General features: G+C 59.4%; 1 protein-coding gene across 2 annotated transcripts in view; it reads right to left on the bottom strand.

The window, feature by feature from the left end:
* Window positions 1-205: 205 nt before the first annotated feature.
* Window positions 206-25,246, bottom strand: part of SLIT1 (slit guidance ligand 1) — a 61,086-nt gene continuing 36,045 nt past the window's right edge. The window contains exons 5-38 of one of the 2 annotated variants that reach the window (XR_010367479.1): window positions 17,284-17,355; window positions 17,072-17,143; window positions 16,593-16,664; window positions 16,113-16,276; window positions 15,570-15,717; window positions 14,993-15,064; window positions 14,677-14,748; window positions 14,501-14,572; window positions 14,235-14,378; window positions 13,899-14,062; window positions 13,775-13,798; window positions 13,197-13,341; window positions 12,998-13,072; window positions 12,627-12,770; window positions 12,236-12,379; window positions 11,992-12,158; window positions 10,814-10,946; window positions 9,858-9,926; window positions 9,402-9,473; window positions 9,108-9,179; window positions 8,041-8,112; window positions 6,888-7,051; window positions 6,434-6,558; window positions 6,126-6,223; window positions 5,333-5,472; window positions 4,857-4,950; window positions 4,546-4,683; window positions 3,923-4,160; window positions 3,705-3,835; window positions 3,459-3,613; window positions 3,101-3,389; window positions 2,574-2,785; window positions 715-2,491; window positions 206-405 (exon numbers count right to left, since the gene is read on the bottom strand). Coding sequence is in view for 1 of the 2 variants with exons in the window: in XM_064431077.1 (XP_064287147.1) it covers window positions 2,247-2,491; window positions 2,574-2,785; window positions 3,101-3,389; window positions 3,459-3,613; window positions 3,705-3,835; window positions 3,923-4,160; window positions 4,546-4,683; window positions 4,857-4,950; window positions 5,333-5,472; window positions 6,126-6,223; window positions 6,434-6,558; window positions 6,888-7,051; window positions 8,041-8,112; window positions 9,108-9,179; window positions 9,402-9,473; window positions 9,858-9,926; window positions 10,814-10,946; window positions 11,992-12,158; window positions 12,236-12,379; window positions 12,627-12,770; window positions 12,998-13,072; window positions 13,197-13,341; window positions 13,775-13,798; window positions 13,899-14,062; window positions 14,235-14,378; window positions 14,501-14,572; window positions 14,677-14,748; window positions 14,993-15,064; window positions 15,570-15,717; window positions 16,113-16,276; window positions 16,593-16,664; window positions 17,072-17,143; window positions 17,284-17,355 (4,198 nt within the window). In the remaining variant the exon portion in view is untranslated. Of the gene's footprint in view, window positions 2,492-2,573; window positions 2,786-3,100; window positions 3,390-3,458; window positions 3,614-3,704; window positions 3,836-3,922; window positions 4,161-4,545; window positions 4,684-4,856; window positions 4,951-5,332; window positions 5,473-6,125; window positions 6,224-6,433; window positions 6,559-6,887; window positions 7,052-8,040; window positions 8,113-9,107; window positions 9,180-9,401; window positions 9,474-9,857; window positions 9,927-10,813; window positions 10,947-11,991; window positions 12,159-12,235; window positions 12,380-12,626; window positions 12,771-12,997; window positions 13,073-13,196; window positions 13,342-13,774; window positions 13,799-13,898; window positions 14,063-14,234; window positions 14,379-14,500; window positions 14,573-14,676; window positions 14,749-14,992; window positions 15,065-15,569; window positions 15,718-16,112; window positions 16,277-16,592; window positions 16,665-17,071; window positions 17,144-17,283; window positions 17,356-25,246 lie in introns of both variants that reach the window. The other variant, XM_064431077.1, reaches the window with a different exon arrangement.

The following is a 25,246-nucleotide window of genomic DNA, read 5'->3' as shown; positions in this document are numbered from 1 at the left end:
GCTTTTGCAAGGCATTGCATGGATAGCCCTGGCTGCTTGTCCCTGCACAATGGGGGCAATGCCTTGGCCAGGGCTGCTCCAGGAACAGGAAATCATCCCTAAGGCACAACCAACTCTTTCCATCCTGTGCCACCTCCTCACACTCTCAGCAGCTCCCAAGCACCAGCTTCTCCCTTCTCCCCAGCAGGAAAGAAGAGGCCAAGCCTCTGAATGAATAAATGTCATGTTCACATGGAAGACAACATAGACAATACCAAACACCTCCTAAAACAATACAGCCTCTGCCAGCGGAAGGATGCCCAGCGCCTCCCTCGCCAGCCTAGTACAAACCAGCGTCTTCAACAGTGACACACACAAACCCCACGGGCCAAACAAAGCCACTGTCATTTTCCTGCCCAGTAGCATCTGTAAACAAAAAGAAAACATCATTTGTTGACCCCAAACATATAAAAATACTATAACAAAATGAAATACAAATATATATTAGAATCTGTAAGTATTCTGTATAAAGAGATACTTTAGCGGTTAGCGTACAGCAAGAACAGAAACACAACACAACCAAGCCCCGGGTGGGCCACAGGCAAAATGAGACGCATCCCAGCTCCTCTGGGTGGCAGAGGAGCTCCCATGGAGAGGGCATTTGTGGCAGAAACACATCCCTGTGGTGGTGGAGACGCCCTGGATGCCAGTGGTGAGCAGGGATGGGGACAGCACCTGCAGAGCTGGGTGTATCCAGTGGAGGTGCCTGGAGCCCGGCCACAGCTGGCAGTGCAGACCTGAAACCAAAGTGCTGGAGCGGTGTGATGGAGACCCAGGACTGCAGCTCTGGGATGAGTCTGTCCACCAGGGTGATGTGGTGTTCCACTGTCCAGCCATGTGCCGTGTCCCAGGTTGGGCCCCCGCTGTCCTTGGCCCCACAGTCATGGAGGTGATGCTGCTCTCGGTGTTGGGTGCCTGCAGTACCCTGGCAGGAGGTCCCTGTGTGCCCCTGCTCCCACACCAGCCCTGGCACTGAGGGCTTTGGAGAAATGCTGGGTATGGGCACTTGAGTCCAAGAGCTGATGAGTCCTTCTCTGGCAGTGGTGTTTTACTCCAGGCTTGCAGGTTTGGACATCTTCACCCTCTTCAACTTGGCACACACAAGACTGAGGCCCCAGTGATGGGCATGGCAAACCCACATCCCAGCTGTCCCAGCAGCCTCTTGCTTCTGCTGGCTGGGTCATTGGGACAGGGGGGCACATTCACCCAGGACAGAGCCTGGAAAAAAGGGATTCCTGTGCTGCCCTCACACAGCTCCCACCTCTGAGCAGAACCACCTGGCTGAGCCAGGGGTGTCTGGGGCCCTCTCCACATGAATGGCATAGTGCTGGCCCCATTGCACAGGGCAGGTTGGCACTGGAACCCTCAGGGATATCTGTGCTGCTGTCACTGCTGGCTGTCCCCCATTCAGTGTGCCTGGCACTGTCCTGGTCCTGCTCCACCAGTGTGGCCCTGATGTGACCACAATGGGCTGGACCCGAGCGTGCCCATGCACTGCAGAGCCCAGCCAGCATGCACACACTGGGGGTGTCACCAGAGGGTCAGGCTGGGGCCACAGAGCTGGGGACATTATGTGGGGTGCTTAGGGCTACAGCAACCTGCAGGGAGAGAGACCAGGGCTACTGAAGGAGAGAATGGGAAACCAGGTCTGGGCTCACCAGGACTGCAGGACACTGGCTACACCACGCAGCCCACTGAAAGCCATGGCTTGCCATAGATCACAAGGCTCTGCCACGGCAGGCTTTCCTCCTCCTGCTGTACATGTTGGAAAAACTCTCAGATCGCTGGGCTGATGCAAGGGACAGCGGTGCCAGGGAGGGGACTCACCCGGGATGCAGGCACTGCCCTCCATGGCTGTGGGGCTTCACTGGCAGGAAGGCAGAGTGCCACAGGGAGAGGACAGGGCAGCTGGGCAGGGTGCCCACTCCATATCCATGTATCTGTGTAGCTGCAGTTCTTAAAAAAATTCTCTATCTACACATTTGCTTTGTTTGTGGGGTTTTTTCTTTTTTTTTTTTTCTTTCTATTTTTTTTTCTGTTTCCTTCCCAATCTTCTAGATGCACCAGCTCTACCCTCTGCCGGGCTCCTCAGATGCAGCTGCAGTTCGGAACACCCAGAGAGCAGCACCATGCCCACAGTGTAAAGTGAGGTCCTTGGCACGGGGGGGTCTCCCCGCCAGCCCCCGGCTCCGCAGGGCCGTGGCTGCTCACAGGCACTGGCTGCAGCCACACTTGCTGGGCTTCTCCACCTCCTCCACGAAGGTGGCACCGTTGCTGCATTCGAAGGCGTATTTCCTGCGCCGCAGCCGCAGCCCGGTGCAGCAGCTGGCGCCAGGGCCACCGCAGGTCCCCCGGCACTCCACCCAGGCCACCGGCCGCGTCGTCTGGCAGATGGCGTAGCCCCGCTGCACCTGGTGGTAGTCCCGCACCGGCTCCCCGCGGCACTCCGGCTCTGGGGGATGGGACAGCAAGGGTCAGCCTGGTGTGGGGGCAAGGGGCTGCCTTCCCTGGACACCCCCCTCCTCAGCACCTACCCTGGTCACAGAGGGCTCCGGTGTAGCCATCGTGGCACTCGCAGGTGGGCTGGCCACCTGGGGTGAGGTGGCAGTGGCCATGGACACAGGGCTGGTGGCGGCAGGGGTCGGGTGGTTCGGCAGGCTGGTTGCAGAGTGCGCCCTGGTAGCCCTCGTGGCACTGGCAGCTGTAGGAGAGGGCATCAAGGGGCAGGCACAGCCCGTGCACACACCTGCGGGCATACAGCGCTGTCAGGACCTGCTGGTGTGGCACAGCATGCACAGCCCACCAGCACTGAGCACGGCTCTACACCAGCACTGTACTGCGACTGGAACAGCACCACCTGGTACAGTACAGCCATCACGGCACGGCACAGGCATGGCTCTGGCATGGTGCCAGCACAGAACAGCCTGGCACAACTCAGTACTAGTGGCACGGCAGGGCAGCGGCACCACACGGCACCACTGTGATGGCACAGGACAGACACGACAGCACCAGGAACCAGCCAGAGGGCAGGGTGGGCAGCCAGGGGGGTAAGGGCACTCACTTGTGCCCCTGGCAGGGACCGCCGCGGGGCTGGTCGCAGTGGGGCCCGTCCCAGCCAGGCTCGCAGTGGCAGACGGGGCCCTGGGCGCCCGAGGGCTGGCAGATGCCGTGCAGGCAGTAGAGCTTGCGGCAGGGCTCGCAGCCCGGCACCACGCCTGGCGTCATCCGCGTCTTGGTGAAGTCCTGCAGCTCGTTGTTGATGTAGAGGTTGCGGATGCATCCGTGGAAGCTGGTGCCGTTGAGGAGCTGCCAGAGGCGGAAGGCAGCCGAGTTGACATCCACAGGCATTCCTGGGGAGAGCAGGACCATCAGCGCACCCGGATGCCCCCATGCCCTCCAGCACCCGGTCCCCGTCCTACCTCCTACGTAGAGGGGAGCCTCACTGTTGAGCGTGTAGTGCTTGCCCGAGTTGTCCATGGTCATGGGGCTGCCACCATCGATGGACAGGTTCACCATCTGGTCGAAGGTCACCAGCTCCACGGTGTGGAACTGCCCGTCGTTGATGGTCTCAGCACTGGCAGGGATGGCTGGGTCACCGAGGATGCCCCCAGGCCGAAGCAATGGGGGTGGAGGTCCCCAGTGAGTGGAGAAGGGGTGCCAGGTACCTGTAGATGGCTGAGCTGGGGTGGGTGCCAGGGTCATAGCTGACCCTCACATGGCCCTGGTACAGCTCCACAGCCATGTGGTCACTGTCACCATTGTACAGCAGGATGCCATTGCCTTCAGCCGTGGAGACCTGCCAGAGAGAGAGGTGGGAGCCCACATCCCTGGGGCAGACCCCCAGTGCCATCCCTCAATGCCCCCACGCCCCCCTAGCCCTCACCTGAAGGGTGATATTGGCCCGGGGCCAGTCTTGCAGGTCAGTGAACTGCAGGTACGTGTCACGGTCCACAAAGTTGACGCTCAGCAGCTTCTCACATTTGGGGCCACCAAAGCCAGGCAGGCACTGGCACAGGGCACGGGCACCCCGCTCCACACACGGGGCCCCGTTCTGGCATTCAGCTCGCTCACAGAGGCCAGGCTGGCCAGCGGTGTGGGGCGGCATCTCGCAGAGCTGGCCACTGTGGGGCCAAGGGTGCTGCTGGGCCGGGGGCTGGCAAAGAGCCCTACACCCTGCCCAATGCCCCACAGGGCTCTGACAGCACGCCCCTGATTGGGGGTCCCTGGGAAGGCTCTCCCAGACACTGGCATCAGAGGGATGCCTGGATGCTGAGCTGTGCCTTGGGGTCCTTCCTCAAGGATGCTGGCTCCCCCCAGCCTCCACCCTCAGAGACACACACTCCCAGCCTCACTCCTTCCTCTCACACTGAGGATGGATGGATGGATGGATGGATGGATGGATGGATGGATGGATGGATGGGCTTGATAGCCAGGACTTGTCCCTTCTGCACAGTGCCACATAACCATCCCCACTACCCCAGGTGTCCCATGTCTTCCTGGTGGTACCTGTAGCCCTCGGTGCAGAGGCAGGAGTAGCCATTCACCTCATCCAGGCAGCGGGCGTTGTTCTGGCACCGGTGGTCCTGGCAGTCGTCGAAGTCCTCGCTGCAGTTGCTCCCCACGTAGCCGGGTGCACACTCACACCTGGGGCAGGCAGGGGGCTCGAGGCTGCCCCTTCCTTCCCCCTTGCACCAGTGGGTGCCTGCTCCTCCCCTTGTAAGCCCCCCTCTCCATGCCTCCTCACTGTAGTCCCCAAAAAGCAAACCAACCCACCCCCAGACAGCCAGAGAAAGTGGTTTGGAGAGAAGGGGGCTCACCTGGGCCCCTGGCTGGTGGAGATGCAGGTGGAGTCATGCTGGCAGGGGTTGAGCTCGTCTGAGCAGAAATTGGGAGGCTGCTCACAGAATTCCCCTGCAAAGCAGAAGAGGGGGTGCCCAGCAGCTCCAGGACCAGAGGAGCAGCCCCAGACCCCACGGGGCAGAGGGAACCCCTGGGGGACTCAGCTCAAGACAGGGAGCTGCCAAGCCCACAGCTTTCACCCCACAGGCACAGGGTCCTCCTCCTCTGGAGGCAGCTCCTGCCTGAGCCAGGCACTGAGGGCATCCCAGGGTGTGGGGGTTCAGCTGGGTGTACCCACACTCAGGACAGCTGAGCCCAGCCAGAGCCCCAGGCAATGGGCACTGAGGCAGCAGGCAGAGGAGCCATTCAGCTCTCATGGGTGGGTAGAAGCACTTGGCACATTCCCATGCCAAGTCTGTGCCATTTGGGGATGGCTAGCCCCCATTCCAGGTACCTGTGTAGTGGGCAGGACAAAGGCAGGTGTAGTTGGTGGCACTGGGCACACAGGAGCCCCCGTTCTCGCAGCTGTGCTCCTTGCAGGGGTCGCTGGTGGAGTGGCAGCTCGGGCCCTCGAAGCCCACTGGGCACAGGCACCTGCCATGGGGCCAGGGCAGTGTCAAGGAGAAAAACAAAACAGAACATTTTGGGGTGGCTGCCCCAAAACGACCACGATAGGTCCTTGGCAACAAGCTGGGTTTGGTCTCCTGTCAAACCCTGGGCACAGGGGTGGGTGGCAGCACAGCCTGCCCGAGGATGCTGTGTTGCCACGACAACAGACTGAGAGGCCTCTCAGCACAGGGAGGGGCTGCACAGCCTAGCTCCTCACCCCCAGCCTGCCAACTATTTTCAGCTGCTAATTGCAGCCTGATTCCCAGAATGGCCTAAAGCATTCAGAGCAGTGAGGGTTGTGTGAGGGTAAGGCAACCCCACAGGGAGCAGCAGTGACTCCAAGACCACAGCAACCAGCCCCTGTCCCAAACCCCTCTACCTCCTGCCTTCTGTGGTGATGGTACCCTCCTCTCCCCCACTGACCTCCACCTAGGAGCCTTTTGGGCTGGGAGGCATGGGAAAGTGGAGTGGAGTCAGACAACATGAGCTGGAGCTCCCACGCAAGTGCAATCCCAGCTATATGCCCAAGGGAACGTGCGGGAGGCGAAGGAATTACCAGAACTTCTCTCCATGGGAGGCCAGGGTCCCATGCTACTGCCCAAACACCTGCCTTTCATGTGTTCCTGTCCAGCACTCACCTGAACCCAGCTCCTTCCCCCTCCTGAGGCTGGCAGGTCCCCCCGTTGGCACAGGGGTTGGAGGAACAGCCACCAAGTGCCACCTCGCAGTCGCGGCCCTGGGGAAGGATGGAAAGGTGGGAGCGAGGAGGGTGCCACAGCACCTGCCCTGCTCTCCCCCTCCCTCTCAGCAGGATGCTGTGGCACACAGGGAGGGTAGGTGGTCCCGCAGGCAGCAAGCCCCAGGGGCATGGCAGAGGCCCTGCTCTGCTCCCTTGCCCCTGCAGGGACATGTCCCCAGGCACTGGGGAGCCCTGGGAGGGGGGTACCTTGTAGCCACTGGGACAGGCGCAGCGGTAGGAGCCAAGGGGGTCATTGTGGCAGGTGCCCTGGTTCTGACAGGGGCTGGAGAGGCACGGGTTGCACTTGGCCTGGACGCTCAGGGCGGGTGGGCCTGTAGGATGGGAGGCACAGAGATGACCATCAGTGCAAGGAGTGATAAGGACGTGTCCTTTTGTGGGCACCGATGTGGCGGCAGAACCTCTGGTGTTGCTGGGAGCTGAGCCTGTCCAAGGGGCTTTGCACCAGGCAATGGGACAGCCACAGCTTTGCTCAGTCACCAGGGAAGTGCCACCAGTCATGTAAGAGGATGGAAGCAACCTGGTCCCCCTCCTCCACAAGGCAGCTCAACAGATTAAATCCTGGAGCCACCCAGACTCGCATAGCATTGCTCTGCTGGGTGCCCACGGGAGGGTATGGATAGACAGCATGGGCACCTCTCACCTTGGCACTCAAATTTCTTGGCAGGGGTGGTGAGCAGCAGCTTTCCCTCCATGTCGGGGGGCCCAGCGCAGCGGGCAATGCCTGGCTCCTTGTACCCCGTCTTGACCCAGCTGGAGAGCCAGCGCAGGTTGCAGCTGCAGTACAGGGGGTTGGCCCCGATGGCTCTGCACGAGGAGAGGGGCAAAATTGCACCTGAGGCCACACAGAGGGAACTGGGCACAACCTGTCACTTGCCTGGGATGCCACATGATTGGCAAACCAGTGCTCCTCCATTCCTGGACACAGCAGAAGTGCTGCCCACAGTGGGAGGACTGGGACACACACAGCCCCACAATGCTGTCCAGTTAGACCACCCTGCTGGCAGACCCACAGCCCATGCAGTGCTCCGTGCTCTGCCCTGGGGCTCTCCTCCGTTGCCCACACAGAAATTTTTGGCAGTCCCTCTCCAGTACACAGGCAAAGCTGCTTGGGCCAGCAAACTGGGCAAACTGCCCCGAGGCCATGCACAAAACAACAGAACCTGCGTGGGAGCTGCAGGGCCAGCCCGGGCTCTGCTGCACAAGCCTGCAGGACAGAGAACAGGAGTGGGCTGGTGGGAATGAGCAGTGTGTCACAGCCAAAAACACACTGTGAGCAAAGTTAAACCCTGGCCCCAGGTGGTGGATATAGGGCAGTGCTCCTGGGGTGCAGGCCCACTCAAAGAGGGGCTGAAACACCACCAGTGGCAGGAGGATACTTGGTGACAGACTGGGGAGCTGTTGTGGGGAAGTGCACTGGCAGAAGGCTAACAACACACTGGTGTGTGTCAGAGCAGCCCCTGCCAACCCACAGCTGTGACACTACTTTGCATGGCTTGACCTACATCTTGGGGGACCCCAGAGATCCAGTGGGTTGGGGAAGGAGCCCACAGCACATCCACCTAAGACCACAGGGACATCCCAGCAGCACTGGGACACTCAGCTGCACTCCTGGATCTGAGCATGAGCAGCAGGTCACAGCACTATCCAACAAATCAGGTCGCAGGTGCCAGCCCAGAGAAGAGGGGAGAAGGCAGTTCACCCTCCAGGGAGGCCCAGCTCAGCCCAGTAGTTTTTAAAGGTCTATGGAGCCTGCATCCAGCCCTGAGCCCTGAGGAGAGGAAAGAGATACTCACAGGTGGGACAGGGAGGTGACATCTGCAAAGATGCCCTCGGGGAGGCTGGAAATGTCATTGCCATGGAGAGACCTGCAGAGAACAGAGGGTCCTGCAATGCCCAGGGCTCCAAGGTGGGCAGCAAGGACTGTGACCCCACCCCAGAGGTCCAGCTGTGGGTGGCAGAACTGAACCCCACCACATTGTCACTGCTGCAAATGCACCATCTGCTCTGAGGGCAGATGAACCCTCCTGTGCTCCTCCTGCAGCCTCTACCCTGCCCACCTACATGCACCCAGCTCCAAGTGGGCACAGGGGACACAGGGACACGGGCAGCAGCAGGGAAGGGGCCGTGGGCAGGGCTGTGGCAGGGCTGTGGCAGGGCTGTGGCAGGGCTGTGGGCTGGGCTGTGGGCAGGGCTGTGGCAGGGCTGTGGGCAGGGCTGTGGCAGAGCTGTGGCAGAGCTGTGAGCAGGGCTGTGGGCAGGGCTGTGGCAGGGCTGTGGGCTGGGCTGTGGCAGGGCTGTGGCAGGGCTGTGGCAGGGCCGTGGGCAGGGCTGTGGCAGGGCCGTGGGCAGGGCTGTGGGCAGGGCTGTGGCAGGGCCGTGGGCAGGGCTGTGGGCAGGGCTGTGGCAGGGCTGTGGCAGGGCTGTGGGCAGGGCTGTGGCAGGGCTGTGGCTGGGCCATGGCAGGGCTGTGGGCAGGGCTGTGGCAGGGCTGTGGGCAGGGCTGTGGCAGGGCTGTGGCAGGGCTGTGGGCAGGGCTGTGGCAGGGCTGTGGCAGGGCCGTGGGCAGGGCTGTGGCAGGGCTGTGGCAGAGCTGTGGCAGAGCTGTGAGCAGGGCTGTGGGCAGGGCTGTGGCAGGGCTGTGGGCTGGGCTGTGGCAGGGCTGTGGCAGGGCTGTGGCAGGGCCGTGGGCAGGGCTGTGGCAGGGCCGTGGGCAGGGCTGTGGGCAGGGCTGTGGCAGGGCCGTGGGCAGGGCTGTGGGCAGGGCTGTGGCAGGGCTGTGGCAGGGCTGTGGCAGGGCTGTGGGCAGGGCTGTGGGCAGGGCTGTGGCAGGGCTGTGGGCAGTACTCAGGGCAGTACTCACAGCAGCCGCAGGGATCGGAGGCCCTCGAAGGCCAGCGGAGGGATGCACTGCAGGGAGTTGTAGCTGAGGATCCTGCGGAAGGGAAGCAGGCAGCACAGCCGTGTGTGTTGCAAGAAACCCACCCTGGGCTACACGCTGCCCCTGCGTGAGCTCCACCTCAAACCACAGCTTCACCCAGCAGAGGGTGGAGAGCCTGGTGTCCCCTGCCCCCCCCAGTCTTCAGGGTCCCCTAGAACAGCCCACACAGCTCAGCTGGGCTGCAGCCCAGCGTGGCACTGCAGGGACCTCACTTACAGGGTGGTGAGCTGGCTCATGTTGGTGAAGGAGGAGTTGCTCAGGGAGCTGATCTTGTTGTTGCTCAGATCGCTGGAAAACAGAAACCCCAGGGCTTGGAGCCAGCTGGCCCTGCCCCCCTTACTGCTCCCCAGCCTGCTCAGCTGCAATGGGGTGCAAACAGCAGCACAGCACAGCCTCCAAGGGAGCAGCAGGGCTGTCACACAGGGTGATGGCAGCAATGCCACTTGTCCCCCCTCTGTTCCATGCCCAGCATCAGGTTGTGAGCAGCCAGGGGCTGAACATTGCTGCCAGTCAGTTGTGTTCCAGGGCAGAGGGGGGGGACACAGAGGGATGTCAGGGGTCCCCTCACAGTGCCAGGTGCCTCCTCAGGATCACACACCATGGAGACAGACCCTGCCCTCACCCACAAGTTCCAGCAGTGCCTCCAGCTCGCTCCTGCTCCTGGCTACTTACACAAGCTGCAGATATTTGAAGGTGGAGAGCTGCCCTGGGACCTGAGTGAACTGGTTTCCATCCAGGTAGCTGCCAGGGAGAACAAAAGCACCTCAGGGTGACTGAGAAGCAGGAGATCCCTCCCTCTTCCCCCTTTCTCCTGAGCACCACCACAGACTTCAGGCTGCAAGAAGCATCTCCAGCATCACCTTCCTCCTGCAGCCAGGGCCCAAGGGGCTCTCAGGGGACTCCTGGGCTGGCAGGGGAGCTGGTGTGTGAGTGCACAAGGGTTTGCAGGCACATCCTTGGGGACACTCTCCCAGCAGCCTACGTGTGCCAGCACAGCCAGCAACGTGCACGTTTACACATCCACAGGGAGCGTGGGAGCTGTAACCACTCCCAAGGATGTGTGAGAATGGCAGAGATGGCACAGGATGCAGAGAGAGGAGGAGTGTGCAAGACAGCGGAGGGGGCTGCGGGGGTGGCATGCATATATATATGTGCCCAACCAGTGCCTGCACGCCCTGCACACAGGACTTGCTGCCATCCCTCATCCCACATGGGTACAGAGCCCCTTTTGCAGCGATGGGCATCACGGAGCCTGCACATCCAGTTCTGGCATGCACATCTGAGCTTCATGGCTGCGTGGGGACCACAGCTGCAGCAGGGGGTTGTCCTTCACTGTCCCCTCCCAAGGGCCAAAGACAAGGGTCTTAGCTGCTGGGTGACAACACCTCTTGCACAATACCTTTTACTGCCCCAAATCGTCAGAGACTCTTCCTTAGCCACTTGCTGGTGTTGGGGCTGGACAGGACACCTTGGACAGGTCAGGTCCTACCCCCACTACCAGGCCAGGATGGGGGTGTGGGGAGGAGCACAGGAGCCTCTGCCCTTCAACCCCACAGCAGAGGCCCCTCATCCAGAGTAAAGGTGATGGAGGGTTAGAGGGAGAGGTTGGGTACTTGCCCACTACTCACAGCTCTGTGACATTCTTGGGGATCCCCTTGGGCAGGGCCTTGAGGTGCTTGTTGCTGCAGCGGACAACTGTGTCGAGGCAGGTGCATTCCTGAGGGCACTGTGGCCGGGGGATGCAGGTGGTCTCCTCCTTACCTGCACCAGGCATGGAAAGCCACCAAGTCACCCAGGTCCAGCCCTTGGGTATTGTGTGAGGCCAGATTCAAAGCCTTGTGCCAGCCTAGGATGGCTCCCCTCCCATGCCAACCATCCTCCCCCACCCCCAAAGCAGGTGTTGCAGGCAGTATCAGACAGGATTTAGCAGTGCACGAATTGCTCCTGCACCCAGAAATTGCCTGTCCCACTGGTGTGGATACAACCAGCCTGCTCAAGGCTGCTCTGATTTTCACCATTTTCATGCAAAATGCAGTTAAAAGGGCACAGAAGAAGGGGCTCGGCCCTGCAAATCCTCCTGAAATAACCTCCTTCACCCATCTCCCAGACACAGGGTTAGATGGAGCAGAGCCTATGCTGAGCAGCCAGAGCAGCTGGCATTGCTCCCCTTCCCTGCCATGATGCTGGAATTCTGCGGGAAAGGCATTCCTGGGACAACCTTATGCTATCTCACACTGCTAGGAAAGGCGCAGGATGCAACCCTTCAGTCTTTGACGGGGTGGAGGAGGGAAAGCAGAAGAAAGGATGGTTTGTTTGTAAATATTTTCCAGAGGGCTCAAAAGCTGCTCTAAATTAAAAAAAAAAAATCAAAAGAGGTTTTTCTCCCCACGCACACTCCCCGTCTGCTCCATCTGCCCACTGCCAGCTCCAGTGCATGTGGAGAAGGGAAGGCGGGAAGGAGCAGGATGAATCCCAGTGAGCTTTGCCTACACTTCTGCTCCTGTCAGCACCCAGGGCACAGTGTTTGCCAGCAGGGACCCACCTACACATAAAAGCCCCAAGGTGCAGTGGGTGCAAACTCCTCTTCTGGCTTCAGAGAGGATATCTGAGTGCCCGAGGGATGAGTACCAGGAAGGGAAACTTTTGTATCATTAGGGGAGGGCATTCATGGGGCCCCCTGAGTGACTGCCTTGCCACAGGCACATCCTGGCAGCAAGGATGGTGCTGGGACAAGGAGCACAGTGTCATCCTGGGAGGAGCAACCTCGTCTCCCCTCTTCCTTGGCACTGCAGGGCCCATGAGTTACCTTCCTCACACCTGAAGTCAGGGAAAGCCACATCCTGGAGCGGGATCTGCCGGAGGAAGTCAGGGTTTTGGCACCGAGGGTTCCCTGTCACGATCTTCCTCTTGCGCAGCCAGTCCCCCAGCCAGGCCAGCTGGCAGTTGCAGTTGAAGGGGTTGGCGAGCAGGTTCCTGCACATGGGAGAGAGCACAAGGGCAGCACCTGAACAACCACCAGGCTGGGGGCATCCCTGGGGCCCAGGACATACAGTGTGGAGAGGGACTGCAGCGTGTCAAAGGCGCCCGGTGCAATCGTGCTGATCTGGTTGTCGTACAGGGAGAGCAGGCGGACGTTGCGCAGCCCTGTGAAGCTGTCGTTGTGGATGCAGCTGATGCGGTTGTTCCTCAGCATCCTGCAGAGGGAAGAGAACAAGGGCACCTACAACACAGGCAGGCACCACGGGGGAAACCCACCTTAGCAGTGCTCAGGCTGTGCCCACCTCAGTGCTGGGCAGCAGAATGAGCCTGAGCAGCAAAAACCTGCCCCACCCAGCATTGGATGCAGCCAGCTGGTGGGCAAGGCATCCTGGGCTGGCCCTGCAAGGAGGCAAGGAGTAAGGACGTCCCCATCTGGGTGCTCATGGAGGAGAAGGGACTCACAGTGTCCTCAGCCCGTCCAGGCCCCTGAACATGCCGCTCCGCACAGACTCCAGCTGGTTGACAGTGAGGTGCAGCTCATTGACAGAGGATGCCCCCTCAAATGCCCCATCCTCGATCTCCGACACCTTGTTGTTGCTGAGGTTGCTGTGAAGAGGAAAAAGCAGGCTGGGATGAGGGCTCTGCCTTGACCTCATGCTGAACTCTGCCTCCCCCAGATCCCACTAAGCACCCCGTGATGCCAGTCCTTCAGAGGACCCTCAGGTTGGGACATGCCCTCCATCTCATGCCCCACTCTGTCCTGGCATTACGACCCCCATGTGCCTTCCCAGCCCTCAGCACTCCTGACATGGCTGTGCCTGCCCAACACTCACATTTTCTTCAGATGTGGAAGTTTCTTGAAAATGCCAGTGGCCTCCAGGATGGAGATCTCATTGTTGTTCAGGCGCCTGGAGTGGGCAGCAGGGAAAAGAGCTCAGGAGATGCCTGTAAAGTACCTGGTACAGCCCAAACCCCAGTGCCAGAAGGTGCCTGCTGCAGGGGGGAAGGCAGAGTGAGAGAGGAGACTCTTACAGCTCAGCTGTGGACTGTGGGATGCGATCTGGGATCTTGGTGAGTTTCAGGTTGGAGCACTCGACCACACCAGATTCACAGCGGCATTTTGGGGGGCAGATCACATCACTGTTGCATTCACTGTTCAGATGGTAATCCTCTGTCCCTGTGTGATGGTGAAGGCAGTGTGGGTTCCCACAGGCAGAGGCACAGGGGACTGTACCTCCCCTCTCCACCTCTAATCCTCCCACATCCCCACCTGGTCTCATTTTCTTCCCTAGCTCCCCTCCTACATGCTCAAATTAGTTTTCTCCATGTCCAAAGCAGCTTATCTACAAGGACATTTTTCCTTGGCACACAGGGCATTGTCCTGCCCACCACCCTCCTGCAAACAAAACTGGACCCTGGGGACACCTCTGTGCCCATCCAGGTAACAGCACGATGGGAGATGCCACAACACATCCTGGCACCCAGCATGTGGGAAGTGAATCTTGGTTCTGCTGGGCCAGACCAGGGGGCTCTGGCACAACATCCCTGCAGGCAGCGTGGCTGAAAGGGCACCATGCACACACCCAAGCACGTGTGGCTCCTCTGCTCACCTGGGATGAAATACTGCTCTTTGGCTGCAGAAAAATAAAAAGCACATCAGCCCTCTGAGCACACAGACACCAGGCTGGGACAGGGCCAGGGCCAGCCTGTGACAGGGCTGGGGACAGCTCTCACCCGAGCAGCGGAACTTCTTGCTCTTGATCTGGCCAATGCGCTTGTTGGCCAAGCGCCGGGGGCTGGCACAGCGGGCTCCACTGGTCTCCACGGGGTTGGCACGCAGGAAATCTGCCAGCCACTTCAGGTTGCAGTCACAGATGAAAGGGTTCTGGGCCAGGTGCCTGTGCCAGGGACAGTGAGTGACGCACTGCCAGGGACAGCGGGTGACACACCACCAGGGACAGCGGGTGACACACCAGCAGGAGCAGTGGGTGGTCAGCAGCTCCAGCCCTGGAGATGCTTTTCCCCCAGAGGCTCTCCTGCCCAGCCATGGGAGCTGGGGTGGACACTCACAGAGTCTGGATGGCCCGCAGGGAGGTGAACGTGCCTTTGGCCAGGCTCTGGATCTTGTTGTCATACAGAGAGAGCAGTGAGAGGTTCTGCAGATCCTGGAAGGCATCTGCCCGTACACAGTTGATCTTGTTGGCATTGAGAAGCCTGGCAGGGAGGGAGGGATGTGAGTCTGGGGACACCCCTTGATTGCACCATGGGTGCTAGGGACCTCAGTCCTGCTTCCCTATGTCCCTGAAAAGCATCCCACACAGCCACTGGTGCCTTACAGCAGCTGCAGAGCAAAAAGTCCTCCAAAGACACCCTTAGGGAGGTCCGTGATCTTGTTGCCATACAGCACCCTGGGAAAGAAAGGCTGGTGTGAGAGACGGGGGGGAGCAGTGTGGGCCATGGTTAAGGGGTACAGCATCCACCCCATCCCACCCAGACCAGTGAAGGCACTTACAGGGAGTTCAGTGAGCGCAGCCCCTGGAAGGCGTCAGGGGCGATCTCCGAGATCTGGTTGTTGCTCAGGTCTCTGAAACCCAAAGGGAGAAGGTGGCCTGGTCCCCCCTTCTCTTGTCCCATATCCTCATCCTTTTGCTAGTTCCAGGGGACCATCCCAATATACAGAGCTGGGGTTATCCAAGACCCCCTCCCAGTGCTGCCATATGGGGCACCCATCTCACAGCAGGTGCCCCATGTCTGTCACCTCTCAGCAGTGGCCAGCAGGGTGAAGGGTGCTGGGGTTCATGGTGAGCTGGCAGAGGCTGCACACTTACATCCTCCGCAGCTTCTTGTAGGGGGAGAAGGCTCCTGGGGGGATGGACTTGATGCCGTTGAGTTCCAGGCGTCTGCAAGGAGAATAGGGGGAGATGAGGGGTCCAGGGCTTGCCAAACCCCAGAACCCCACTGACAGAGCTGGGCCTGCAGGACCCCTAAGGTCACAGTAAGTTACCCTACAGGAGTGGGAATATTCTGCCCAGAGACAACTTGCATCCTGTGGTTGGGGCTTTCTCCACCAGGGAGAGGTGTCATGGGTGGGGGAACCATGGTGGCTGGGGTGGAGGAAGCACTTCTCCTTCCTAGCACCTTGGGTTTGGGGGTGCCTGCTGCCTCCCACATGCTTTGTGCACTCCCAGGAGGAGCTCTGCACCATAATTGGATTCCTCTAAGGAGATTATTTCTCTATTTACATTTTTAATACAGCTAAATCCAGGGCTAAATCTGGGCAGAGTGAGAGAAGGGCAAGGAAGGCCTGCTGCCCTACAGAGTGGTTGAGCTACGGGGCTTGCTCCTGTGTTCCCAGTGCCTTGAGCCACCCAGAGCCCAGTGGTGGCGGTGTGGGGCCATACTCACATCTCTGTCATGGTCTCGGGCAGGTTGGCGGGGATGGCTGTCAGCCCCTTGCCCCGACAGTCCACAATGCCATTGCTGCAAGTGCACATGGCTGGGCAGGAGCCGGAGGACAAGCTGCAGAGCTGGGCGTGTGCTGAGTCCGTTTGTCCTGCCAGGGAAGCAGCCAGCATTGGAATTGCAAAGAGCTGAGCCAGGCCAGCATGTGGCAGCAGCCTGAAGAAGGGACCCTGGTGACAGCTCAGCATGCAGGGACAGTTCATGGCACCCCTTAGTGAGTGCATAAGCTCTCAGTGCACCCCAACCCCCTACGAAAGCTCCAAAGGCACAGACTGATGTACTGTCACACTGATAGGGTGGCATTGTCCCCATATTGTCCCCACACCAAGGACTGTGCTGACCTGAGATGAACCCACAGCATGGGTTCTGAGGCTCTGAGCTGGGGCACATGGCAGGGAGTGGAGATGGGCTGCTTTGGTGGCACAAGCCTTGTCCCCCTGCCCCATGTCCCTGCCCTGGCACCCACCACCTCCTCTGCCCCCTCACCGGAGCAGCTGAACTCGTTCTTTTGGATCTCAGCCACGTTGAGGCCCCGAAGCTGGGCGGGAGCAGCACACTGGGTGAAGAGCCCGATGGTGGGGCGCTGGCGCAGCCACTGGGAGAGCCAGGCCAGGTGGCAGTCGCAGAAGAGATGGTTGGAGTGCAGGCGGCTGCAGGCGGATGGATGGAGCAGTCAGCAGCCACAGGCCAGCTCCTGCCCACCCCTCTGCCCTCTGAATGCCCCAGCCTGGCTCATCCCAAAGTATGGGGGGATTCAGAGGGAGATACAGAGGGGCTGAAGAGCATCTGTGACAATTGCGAGGACACCTTGCTTGGCAGTACTTGGGGATGCTCTGCAGGGGTGTCCCCTCTGTTCCCTCACCATGCTGCTGTCCCAGCACTATTGAGCCACCAGCAGCAGAGCTGGGGACATCCCACTCTAGCCTAGGAGGCCACTCCCACCACCACCACGGCCCTGGCACTCACAACGTCCGCAACTTGGGCATGTGGTTGAAGCTGGACACAGGAATTGAAGTGATATTGTTGTTATTCAGGGTCCTGCAGGAAGACAAAGAAGGGCAGGTCAAGGCATACAGGCTGTACATAGGCACATGAGATGGTCTAGGTGGCACTAATCCCTGGGAGCAGCCTAGCACAGGGTGAATGGATGGAGAACTACAGGCTGGGGACAGCCTGAACCCCCAGCAGGACTTGCTGTCCTTTCCAGGCTTCTCTCCACAGCCAGTGGCACCCAGGGATCCTGCCCTCAGGGACAGGATCAAGCCCTGGAGCACAGCTCTGCAGCAGTTGTACCACAACCCTGGTCAGCCTCTGCTCATGCCCAGGGAGAAATGGCATGCTGGGGATGTCCCTGCAGCACCTCAGTGAGGAGGGACACTCAAGGACACCCTCATCCTGCATGGAGTTGCAGACTGGAGGCTCCAGCCTTGTCCCCAGTCACTTACAGGACCTCCAGCCCACGCAGCGCGCGGAAAGCTCCATCCTCAATGCAGCTGATCTGGTTCTTGTCCAGTTGCCTGCAGGAGAAAGGGGGAAAAAGGGAGAAATGTTGGGATAGCCCAGGCAGAGAGCCATCAGTGCTCCTGATCACTTCCGCTGCCTGCTGCCACTGGATCTGACCCCAAACTCCCTCATGCCCATCACTCCCAGGACTCACAAGTTCTTGAGGTCGGTGGCCCCACGGAACGCTTTCCTGGGGATGGCCTGGATGAAGTTCTCACTCAGGTCCCTGCAGAAGAAAGAGGCAGGAAGGCAAATGGGCAGTGCCTGCAAAGTGTGATGTCCCATGGCAGCAGGGCATCCACAGGCAGGGGCACGCCCTGGCACTCGGTGATCCCTCAGGGACTCTGACAAACTGCAATATGGCTTCAGCTCCTTGGCTCACCACTGCTCTGCTGTCCTGAGGCAAGTCTGGCTCCATCCATGGTGGCTCAAAGTGACTGGGGCTCCCTGGGCACTGCAGTGCCTGGCTCTGACAAGCAGAACTGACTGGCACAGCTCTGGGAAAACCCTCCATACTTAAATGCTCTCTGACTGCTATAATTACAGGTCCCTGCTGATTAACTGGTAATTACACTTAGTGGCTCCAGGAGGCATTCCCATGGAGCCTGACCTGCACTTCAGAGGGCAGAAATAATCGGGTCATTATTTACTTCATCACTGCAGGGTACTGTCTGTGTAATCACCTGCTCTGTAATGCCAGGGCATGCCAAGCCAGCAAGGGCTCTGGGTTGCAGGGCTGGCAGCAGGTCAGATCCCCCATCATGCCTGGGCTGGCTTTTAAAGACTATGAAGACCACAAATCTCACTGCAAGCAGGGTCTGGGTAGACTGGCTCAGCTGGGGGAACACCTGATTGTTTTATTTATTCTCCATGGCTCCCAAACAGGCATTCCCTCCCCCACCCTAACAGTCAGCAGCTCCTCTGAACTTGGCTGGCAACTGCATCACCTGCTCCCATCCCAGGATGTGAGCACAGTCCTGCTCCAGCCACCCCTGGGGCAGGAGGTCACGTTCCCATCTCCTTCCTGGCAGAGGTAAACTGAGGCACAACACAACAATTTCCCTATGCAAGTCCACAGATGAGTGAGGAGGAGGAACAGGGTAGCCCACACAGATGAAGTGTCCCCAGAATTACACAGGCCATACAGACACCCCCATCTCAGCCCCAAGAGGTGGTTTAGGATGTCCATAGATGTCAGCACTTCACACATAGCGCTCACTAGCTCTGCTTCAATAACAAAGCCTGTTTTCTATTGATACCCCCCAGCTGGACTGGGTCAGGATGGAGGCACAGCATCCATATTCCTCCCCATGCCCTCATTTCCTACAAAAAGTGGACTCAACAAATGGGCACAAGCTGCTTACAAAACACCAGGAGGCCTCCAAATTGGGGCTTCACCCCAGCTGAAAGCATCACTGCCACAATGAGAAAATGTTCCCAGAGGGAAGCACCAGCATTACTTGCACAGTTGCATGAGGAAAAGGAAAACAAAAGGACAGTGGGCTTGCCTAGCCCTCCAGTGGGATGCCTGACTACCAAGGAGATGCTAAACAGTCCCAGTGTGATGCAGCAGGCCCTGCCCCCTGCACAGCTCGTGCATCACTCTGGGTCATTCCTGGCTAACCAAACCCGGCTGGCAAAGCATCGTTGCCGGGCAGTGGAAGGGAGATGCCGCCCCAGGAACTGCCCAGGCTTCTGGAGAAGGACAAGCCCAGCTCCTCTGCGAGCAGCAGGCGCAGTTTCGCAGCAACCCACGTGGCGGCACTGCCAGGCTGCCCTGCTGCTCGTGCTGCCGGCCCCGACTGTGCCGGCTACTCCCAGAACCCCGGCCCGACCCGCCCCACGAGGGACCAGGGCCCCCTCACCCTATCCAAAGGGAAAGGACCAGACACCTGCAGCAGCCTCCAATTCCCCAGCACTCCTTCAAATACAAACATCTTCTACATAGTATATATATATAGAGAGTATATACATGCATATAGATACAAACATCAAACATAGTATGAGATGCAATGAGCCGGGGGACCCCCAGGAATTGCACTGACCTTTCAGAAAAAGACAGCATTGCATCAATTCCTCTTTTCTCTTTCAGCTTCCACAAGGAATCCCTTAGAAAACTCTTAGGAAAAGATAGCAATTTTTTTACATGGGCAGATAGTGATAGGGGGAACAGTTTTAAACTAAAAGAGCAGAGTTTTAAATTAGATGTATGGAAGAAATTCTTTACTGTGAGGATAGTGAGCCACTGGAAGAGGTTTTCCAAAGAACTTGTGGATATCACATCCCTGGAAGTGTTCAAGGCTAGGTTGGACAGGGCACTGAACAACCTTATCCAGTGGGTGCCATCCCTGCCCATGCCTAAGGGTTGCAACTAGATGATCAAGTTCTCTTCTAACTCAAACCATACCATGATTCTGTGAACCCTCCAGGTGCAGTTCATCACTCTTTCTAGCAAAGCACTCAATGCACTGCACTCCTTCTTGGCAGCTGCCTGTCCTCCAGCACTAAACCTGTCACAGAGGTGAGCACCACACTTCAGTGCCCTGCACCCCTCTCCCAGCTCTGGCACTGCCCGCCCAGGCAGGTCCTGTCTGCCATTTGCTTGGTTCCCCCGTGGAAAGCTCGCTCCCATTTCTCCGCTTGGAGCACATGGGAGTCCCAGTGTGCCCAGGGAGCAAACCCAAGCGTCTGTCTCCAAGCTGCTCATTTACAGCTTGCGAGGGAAATGCTGCTAGAAGGTTGCAACTGACTTTGCGAGGTTTCTCCCCTTCACAGCTTTTTGTGACAGTCACCGATGAAGTGCTGCCGTTGGGGGTACCGAAGCCAAGAGGGACAGACGCTGGATGCGAGGGTTTCAGCAAGGCCCCGGCACCGGGCTTGGATTACATTGCACGGTTACACAGCTGACGACACCAGGACAAACACATGCTTTGCCTGTGGAATCCTCGGCCCCGGCGTTGGAACAAGGCACGGCCCCTTCCCTCCTGGTGTTTCATAGCTCCCAGCTATGTTTGCTTTACACTTTGGCGCAGAAGAAACAGCAGATGGCACGGCTTCTCCTCGCTCCGCCGTGCCGCTCGCAGCACCCACGGCGGCTGCATGGGTGCCATCTCATGCCCTGCTGAATACAAGGGTGTCACTGCCATGGCATGCGCAGTGCCACCTTGCAGCGCTGACCACGGGCACTGGCAGGTCTGACAGCCCCGCTGGGGACCAGCTGACAGGCACGGGCAGAGGAGGGGGAGTTGTCACAGTCACCCTCACTGCCTCTTCTGGTTTCACTTCCAGGTATTGTCCTACAGCTACAAGTTTAAATAGTTCCTGGCTGTTGAATCCAGGTATTTACCAAACAGCCAGTGCCACTGTCCTCCCATCCCTGTGCCACAGTCCCACAGGACCACACAGCTGGAGTTTGTCCTTGCACACCACAAGGTACAGAGGGGTCTGGTAGTCCCAGGGGTGCAAAGCGAAAGTAAAACAAGGGGTGAGGAGGCAATGAAGGATACCTCTGTCACCACGCTCACCTCCCACATGAATTTCCGACCCAGCAGATGCCTGCACACCAGCAGCAGCCATCTCCAACCCACAGCGGTGTGATGGCGAGAAGGGAGGCACCCACTTTTCTTCCAAGTCCCCCAAAAGCCTCATGGCCAGACTGTATCCACACAAGTCTTCCCTGGCTGGGCAGTGAGAAGGATGCCGGTGGTCAGGGATCGCAATTTCAGGAGTTTCCCTGCTCACATCTCATCCCCGGCTGCTCTGCCCCATTGCGTGTATGACGGCCGTACCCGTAGCAGTCAGGAGTGCCCCGGCGCTGCCTCTCCTGGCAGCCACAGCCCCGTGCCAGTGCCGCCGGCTCCCGGGGAGCTCGGCGAGCAGCCAGGCGCGGGGACGCGGCTCCTCGGGGCTGGCAGGGGCCCGGCGCCGGGAGCCAACCCCCCAGCGCGACGCCCTGCCCGGCGCTTAGCGGGGCGCCCGAGCAAAACTGTTCGACATGGCTTCCCAGTGGGGAGCCCACTCAGGCAAACAAACCCGGCAGCCTTAATCTCCGCGGCAGGAGCCCGCCGGGCCGGAGGGCGGCCGAGAGGGAGGGGCGGCAGCGGGGCTGCGGCGGCCGGGCAAGGAGGCCGGAGCTATTACCACGCTCTCATTCTTTGGGCTAATCCTGACTTCACACTTTAACCTGATTGAGCCTTGTTTGGCGAGCCGGCTCCTTGCGCGCCGTGTGAGGGGATTAGGGCTGGACGCAGCGGGGAGGTAATTGCTTCCCAGCGGCGCTGGCCCCGCGTCCTGCGGGCCCCCCGCTGCCAAGAGCGCCGGGCGGCCCGGCAGCCTCGGGCACGGCTCAGCCTGGCAGCCCTCTGGCACGGCTCGGCCTGGCAGCCTCTGGCACGGCTCGGCTTGGCAGCCCTCTGGCACGGCTCGGCCCGGCAGCCCTCTGGCACGGCTCGGCTTGGCAGCCCTCTGGCACGGCTCGGCCTGGCAGCCCTCGGGCACGGCTCGGCCCGGCAGCCTCGGGCACGGCTCGGCCCGGCAGCCTCGGGCACGGCTCGGCCTGGCAGCCTCGGGCACGGCTCGGCTTGGCAGCCTCGGGCACGGCTCAGCCTGGCAGCCCTCAGGCACGGCTCGGCTTGGCAGCCTCGGGCACGGCTCGGCCTGGCAGCCCTCAGGCATGGCTCGGCCTGGCAGCCTCAGGCACGGCTCGGCTTGGCAGCCTCGGGCACGGCTCGGCCCGGCAGCCCTCAGGCACGGCTCGGCTTGGCAGCCTCGGGCACGGCGTGGCTCTCGCCGGGCAGCCCGGCCTGGCAGTGCCGCTGGGCTGGCTCCGCTGGTGCTGCAGAGGTCCAGCTTGCCTGGTGTCAGCAGCCACGCGGGCACCTTGTCTGGGACAAAGCTGCAGCCCTGTCCTGTCCCGGGCACAACGGCGAGGGCTGTGGGCCACACTGGCAGGTGAGTGACTTTCCACCCTGGCAGTGCTGCATGCCCGGGACCAGTGCCGACTCCAGGCAGCTGAAGCGCAGGGGGCTGCTCCTCTCTTTACCTTGTTTCCTCCCTCGCATCCACGCTGGAAACTCATTATCAGGGCTTCAGCCTCTGCCAGCCCACAGCTCCCACAATGAAAATGCATGACACTGCACGCCCCTGGCTCACACGCCAGGCACTGCTGCTGCAGCTCTGCTCCACCAGTACTGACACCAGTCACTGCAGGCACCAGCTCAGCCACAGAACCATCCACCAAGCCTCGAGCAAACAGGGCAACCAAAGCCACCAGCCCTGCAGAGCATCAGAGTTTCATGCTGGGACAAGTGCTCCCTGGGTCCCAGCCTCACCTCAGTGGTGCCGTGCCAGAGGCAGCTGTGCCAGAGCACAAACGGCGTTTCCCCAGCAAGGACTGTGGCACCAGCAGCTATTAAGCAACCCGGTGTCTCTCAGATCACCCCGCACATGCTGTCTGTCCCAGCACAGCCTGTCCAGGGCAGAGGGATGAGCAGAGACAGGGCTGACAGCTGTTCACACCACCACCTTCACTGCCTGACAGGTGACAAGGGGTGAACTGAGACAGTAAGACTCCTGCATTACAAAAAATCAATAGACTAATCAGCACTTGCATTAGTAGGAACGGCTCAGAGTCTCCCAGGGGTTCTGCACTCCCTGTTGCCACTCCAGGGCAGGAGCTGCTGCACTCACTGCTTGTGCCAGCATCAGCACCTGCAGCCTGGTGCTGGGGGAAGTGTCACCCACATGGCCACAATCCCACATGTGGCTACACAATCCACTTGAGGTGATGCACACAAGTCCCCAGTGCTTCAAAGACCCAGTGCCCAAGGAGGAGTGTCCCTAAGGGAGCTGCTTGCTGGAGGTAGGGAGCAACCACCCCTCCACTGCATTAGCAGGATGCCAGGGCAACAAGGCAGAATTTTACCCACTGTGTCACCTGCCCCAGTCCCCAGTGCCAGTTTGAGCGGACCCCACGCTCTGTCTCAGGTTGAGGGTCCTGTGGTGTGTCCCCAGCATTATGTCACACTGTTTGATTTTTAATCACTGGCCAGCTCCACTGATCCAGCTTCTGGCCCACCACTCCATCCTGGCCAAGGCAGATGAGACAGACCTCACACTGCCCCATCCCAGCTCACTCCACTGTCCTCAAGGTCACAGCCTGTGTGCTACCTGCTACTGCCTCTTGCTGCCTGCCACCCACTGCAACCCCAGCCCTGAGGGTGAGGGCGTTTGCACAGGACAAGGTGGGATGGCAGCTGCTGATGCATGGTTACAAACAAGCCAAGTGTAGCATAGTGGGCTCAGTGTGAGCCCCTGCCACTCAGGAGGAACATGGTGGGATTTTCTGGAAAAGGCACTTTGGCAGTGGCCAAAAGGGGAAATGAGAGGGAATGGGACAGGACACAAAGCAGCATGGTGTGGGGGAAAGGAACATTATTTACTGCTTTTCACAATGCTAGAACAAGGGACGACAGACACAATAACAAAGGCAAACTTCAAATCACAGCTAAGAGTGAATTCCCCAAATTAGAAGTCCATGCATCTCTCAGCCACAGCCAGCTCAAAAGGAAAATTAATAGAAGCAAAGTGCAGAGATGCACCTGCCAAGCCTTGCTGTGGCAAGAACACCTGCAGGTGGATGCTTGGGAGCTGACTCCTGCTGCCAGGAGACCAGCTGGGCACATCTCTGGTAGCACCATGGTGCTGGCTGCGTGGACAATGGCTCCACCACTGCTCTGCTGGCGGGGACTGCCACCCACCAGGAGTCACTTCTGTCAGCCTGTTTTAGTGGCAGGCAGAGATGCACAACCCCTCTGCCCCCCAGGGCAGTATGGGGGACAGTCCTCCTGGAATGCCAGCCAGGGCAGGGTACCAGGATTCCGGCTCCGATCTCTGCCTGGCACTCTTGTCACTGACCCCTCCTGGAAGAGGGGGGACAGTGAGCTGCGAGTGGGGGAGGGAGGCGCTGCTCCTACAGGGGTTCAAGGGGGAACAGCTGGTTGCTGTGAAGAGCGTCCCAGGCTGGGCGGGGTGGCACAGCCCTCCCCGCTGGCAGCCGGAGTGGAGCGGTTCATCAGGCAGCCCCAGCCGCCAACAATTACGTGCTGAGTAAATCGATGGGATATAATTGGACTATTAAGATCTCATTATCCTCCTAGCTCTGGTTGCCACAGCCCGCAGCGAGCTGGGGGAGACTGCAACCTGCAGCCACAGAAACTGCCTCCCGACACACACAGCCTTGATGGGTACTGGGGAAGGGTGCATGGAGCAGGGACAGCACAGACAGAGGGGACAAGGATGCTGGCAGCAACCAAATCCAGCGCAGGAGACATCTCTGTGGCACAGCAAAGCACTGTGCAAAGGCAGGGTTGTGTCCCTGCAGGGGTCCTAGAGATTAAGACAACCAGCCATCCTTCTAGTCACCAGCCTGAAAGCCACCACTGACCTCTCCTGCCCTGTCTTCTCATTGCTCCACAGTGAGATGGGGAGTTTGGCCTCTATGTGCCCTTACATGCAGATCTCTACCCCATTCCTGCTGGAAAGCAGGGCTCGTGTCCCCATCTGCAATATACAGGGTCCCTATGCTCTGAATCACCCAGGCTGCCCAGCCCTGAGTGTCCCTTTCCCTGTGCAAGGGCTGTGTACCCACATCATCCATGGTGGCTGATACGATTCCAGGCCATGGGACCAAAGGGACCAGCATCCTCAGCATCTCTTGGCACCATGTCTCTGTGGTTCAAGTGAAAATAAATAATCACTTCCCTTAGGAGAGCTGACCCCGATCCCACCTGAGGCTTCTTGTAATATTTCTTTTCTTCTTATTTTCTCAGCACCAGTGAAAGCAATGAATCAAAGCTCCTCCTTGCCAAGCCTTATATATATATGAACAAAACAATCCTTTGCTGCAGCAAAGCAAAACACAACTTGACATGACTCTGTGCTGAGTGTCTCAGACCACACACCTCAGTGACACAGCCCTATCAACAAATTCTGCCTGTCCACACAGTAAAGTGTAAAAGTGAACAGAGCAGGGAGCAATGCTTCATGCATGCTACCCTGCCTTCCCCCGGCTCCCCAAGGTGCCATGCTGACCCCAGGCTCTGGCCCTGGTTCCTTCC

This window comes from Passer domesticus, chromosome 8 (genome assembly GCF_036417665.1).
Source record: "Passer domesticus isolate bPasDom1 chromosome 8, bPasDom1.hap1, whole genome shotgun sequence".
Lineage (NCBI taxonomy): Eukaryota > Metazoa > Chordata > Aves > Passeriformes > Passeridae > Passer > Passer domesticus.
Note: the sequence above shows the minus strand (reverse complement) of the source record. Positions and strands in the feature narration are given on the sequence as shown.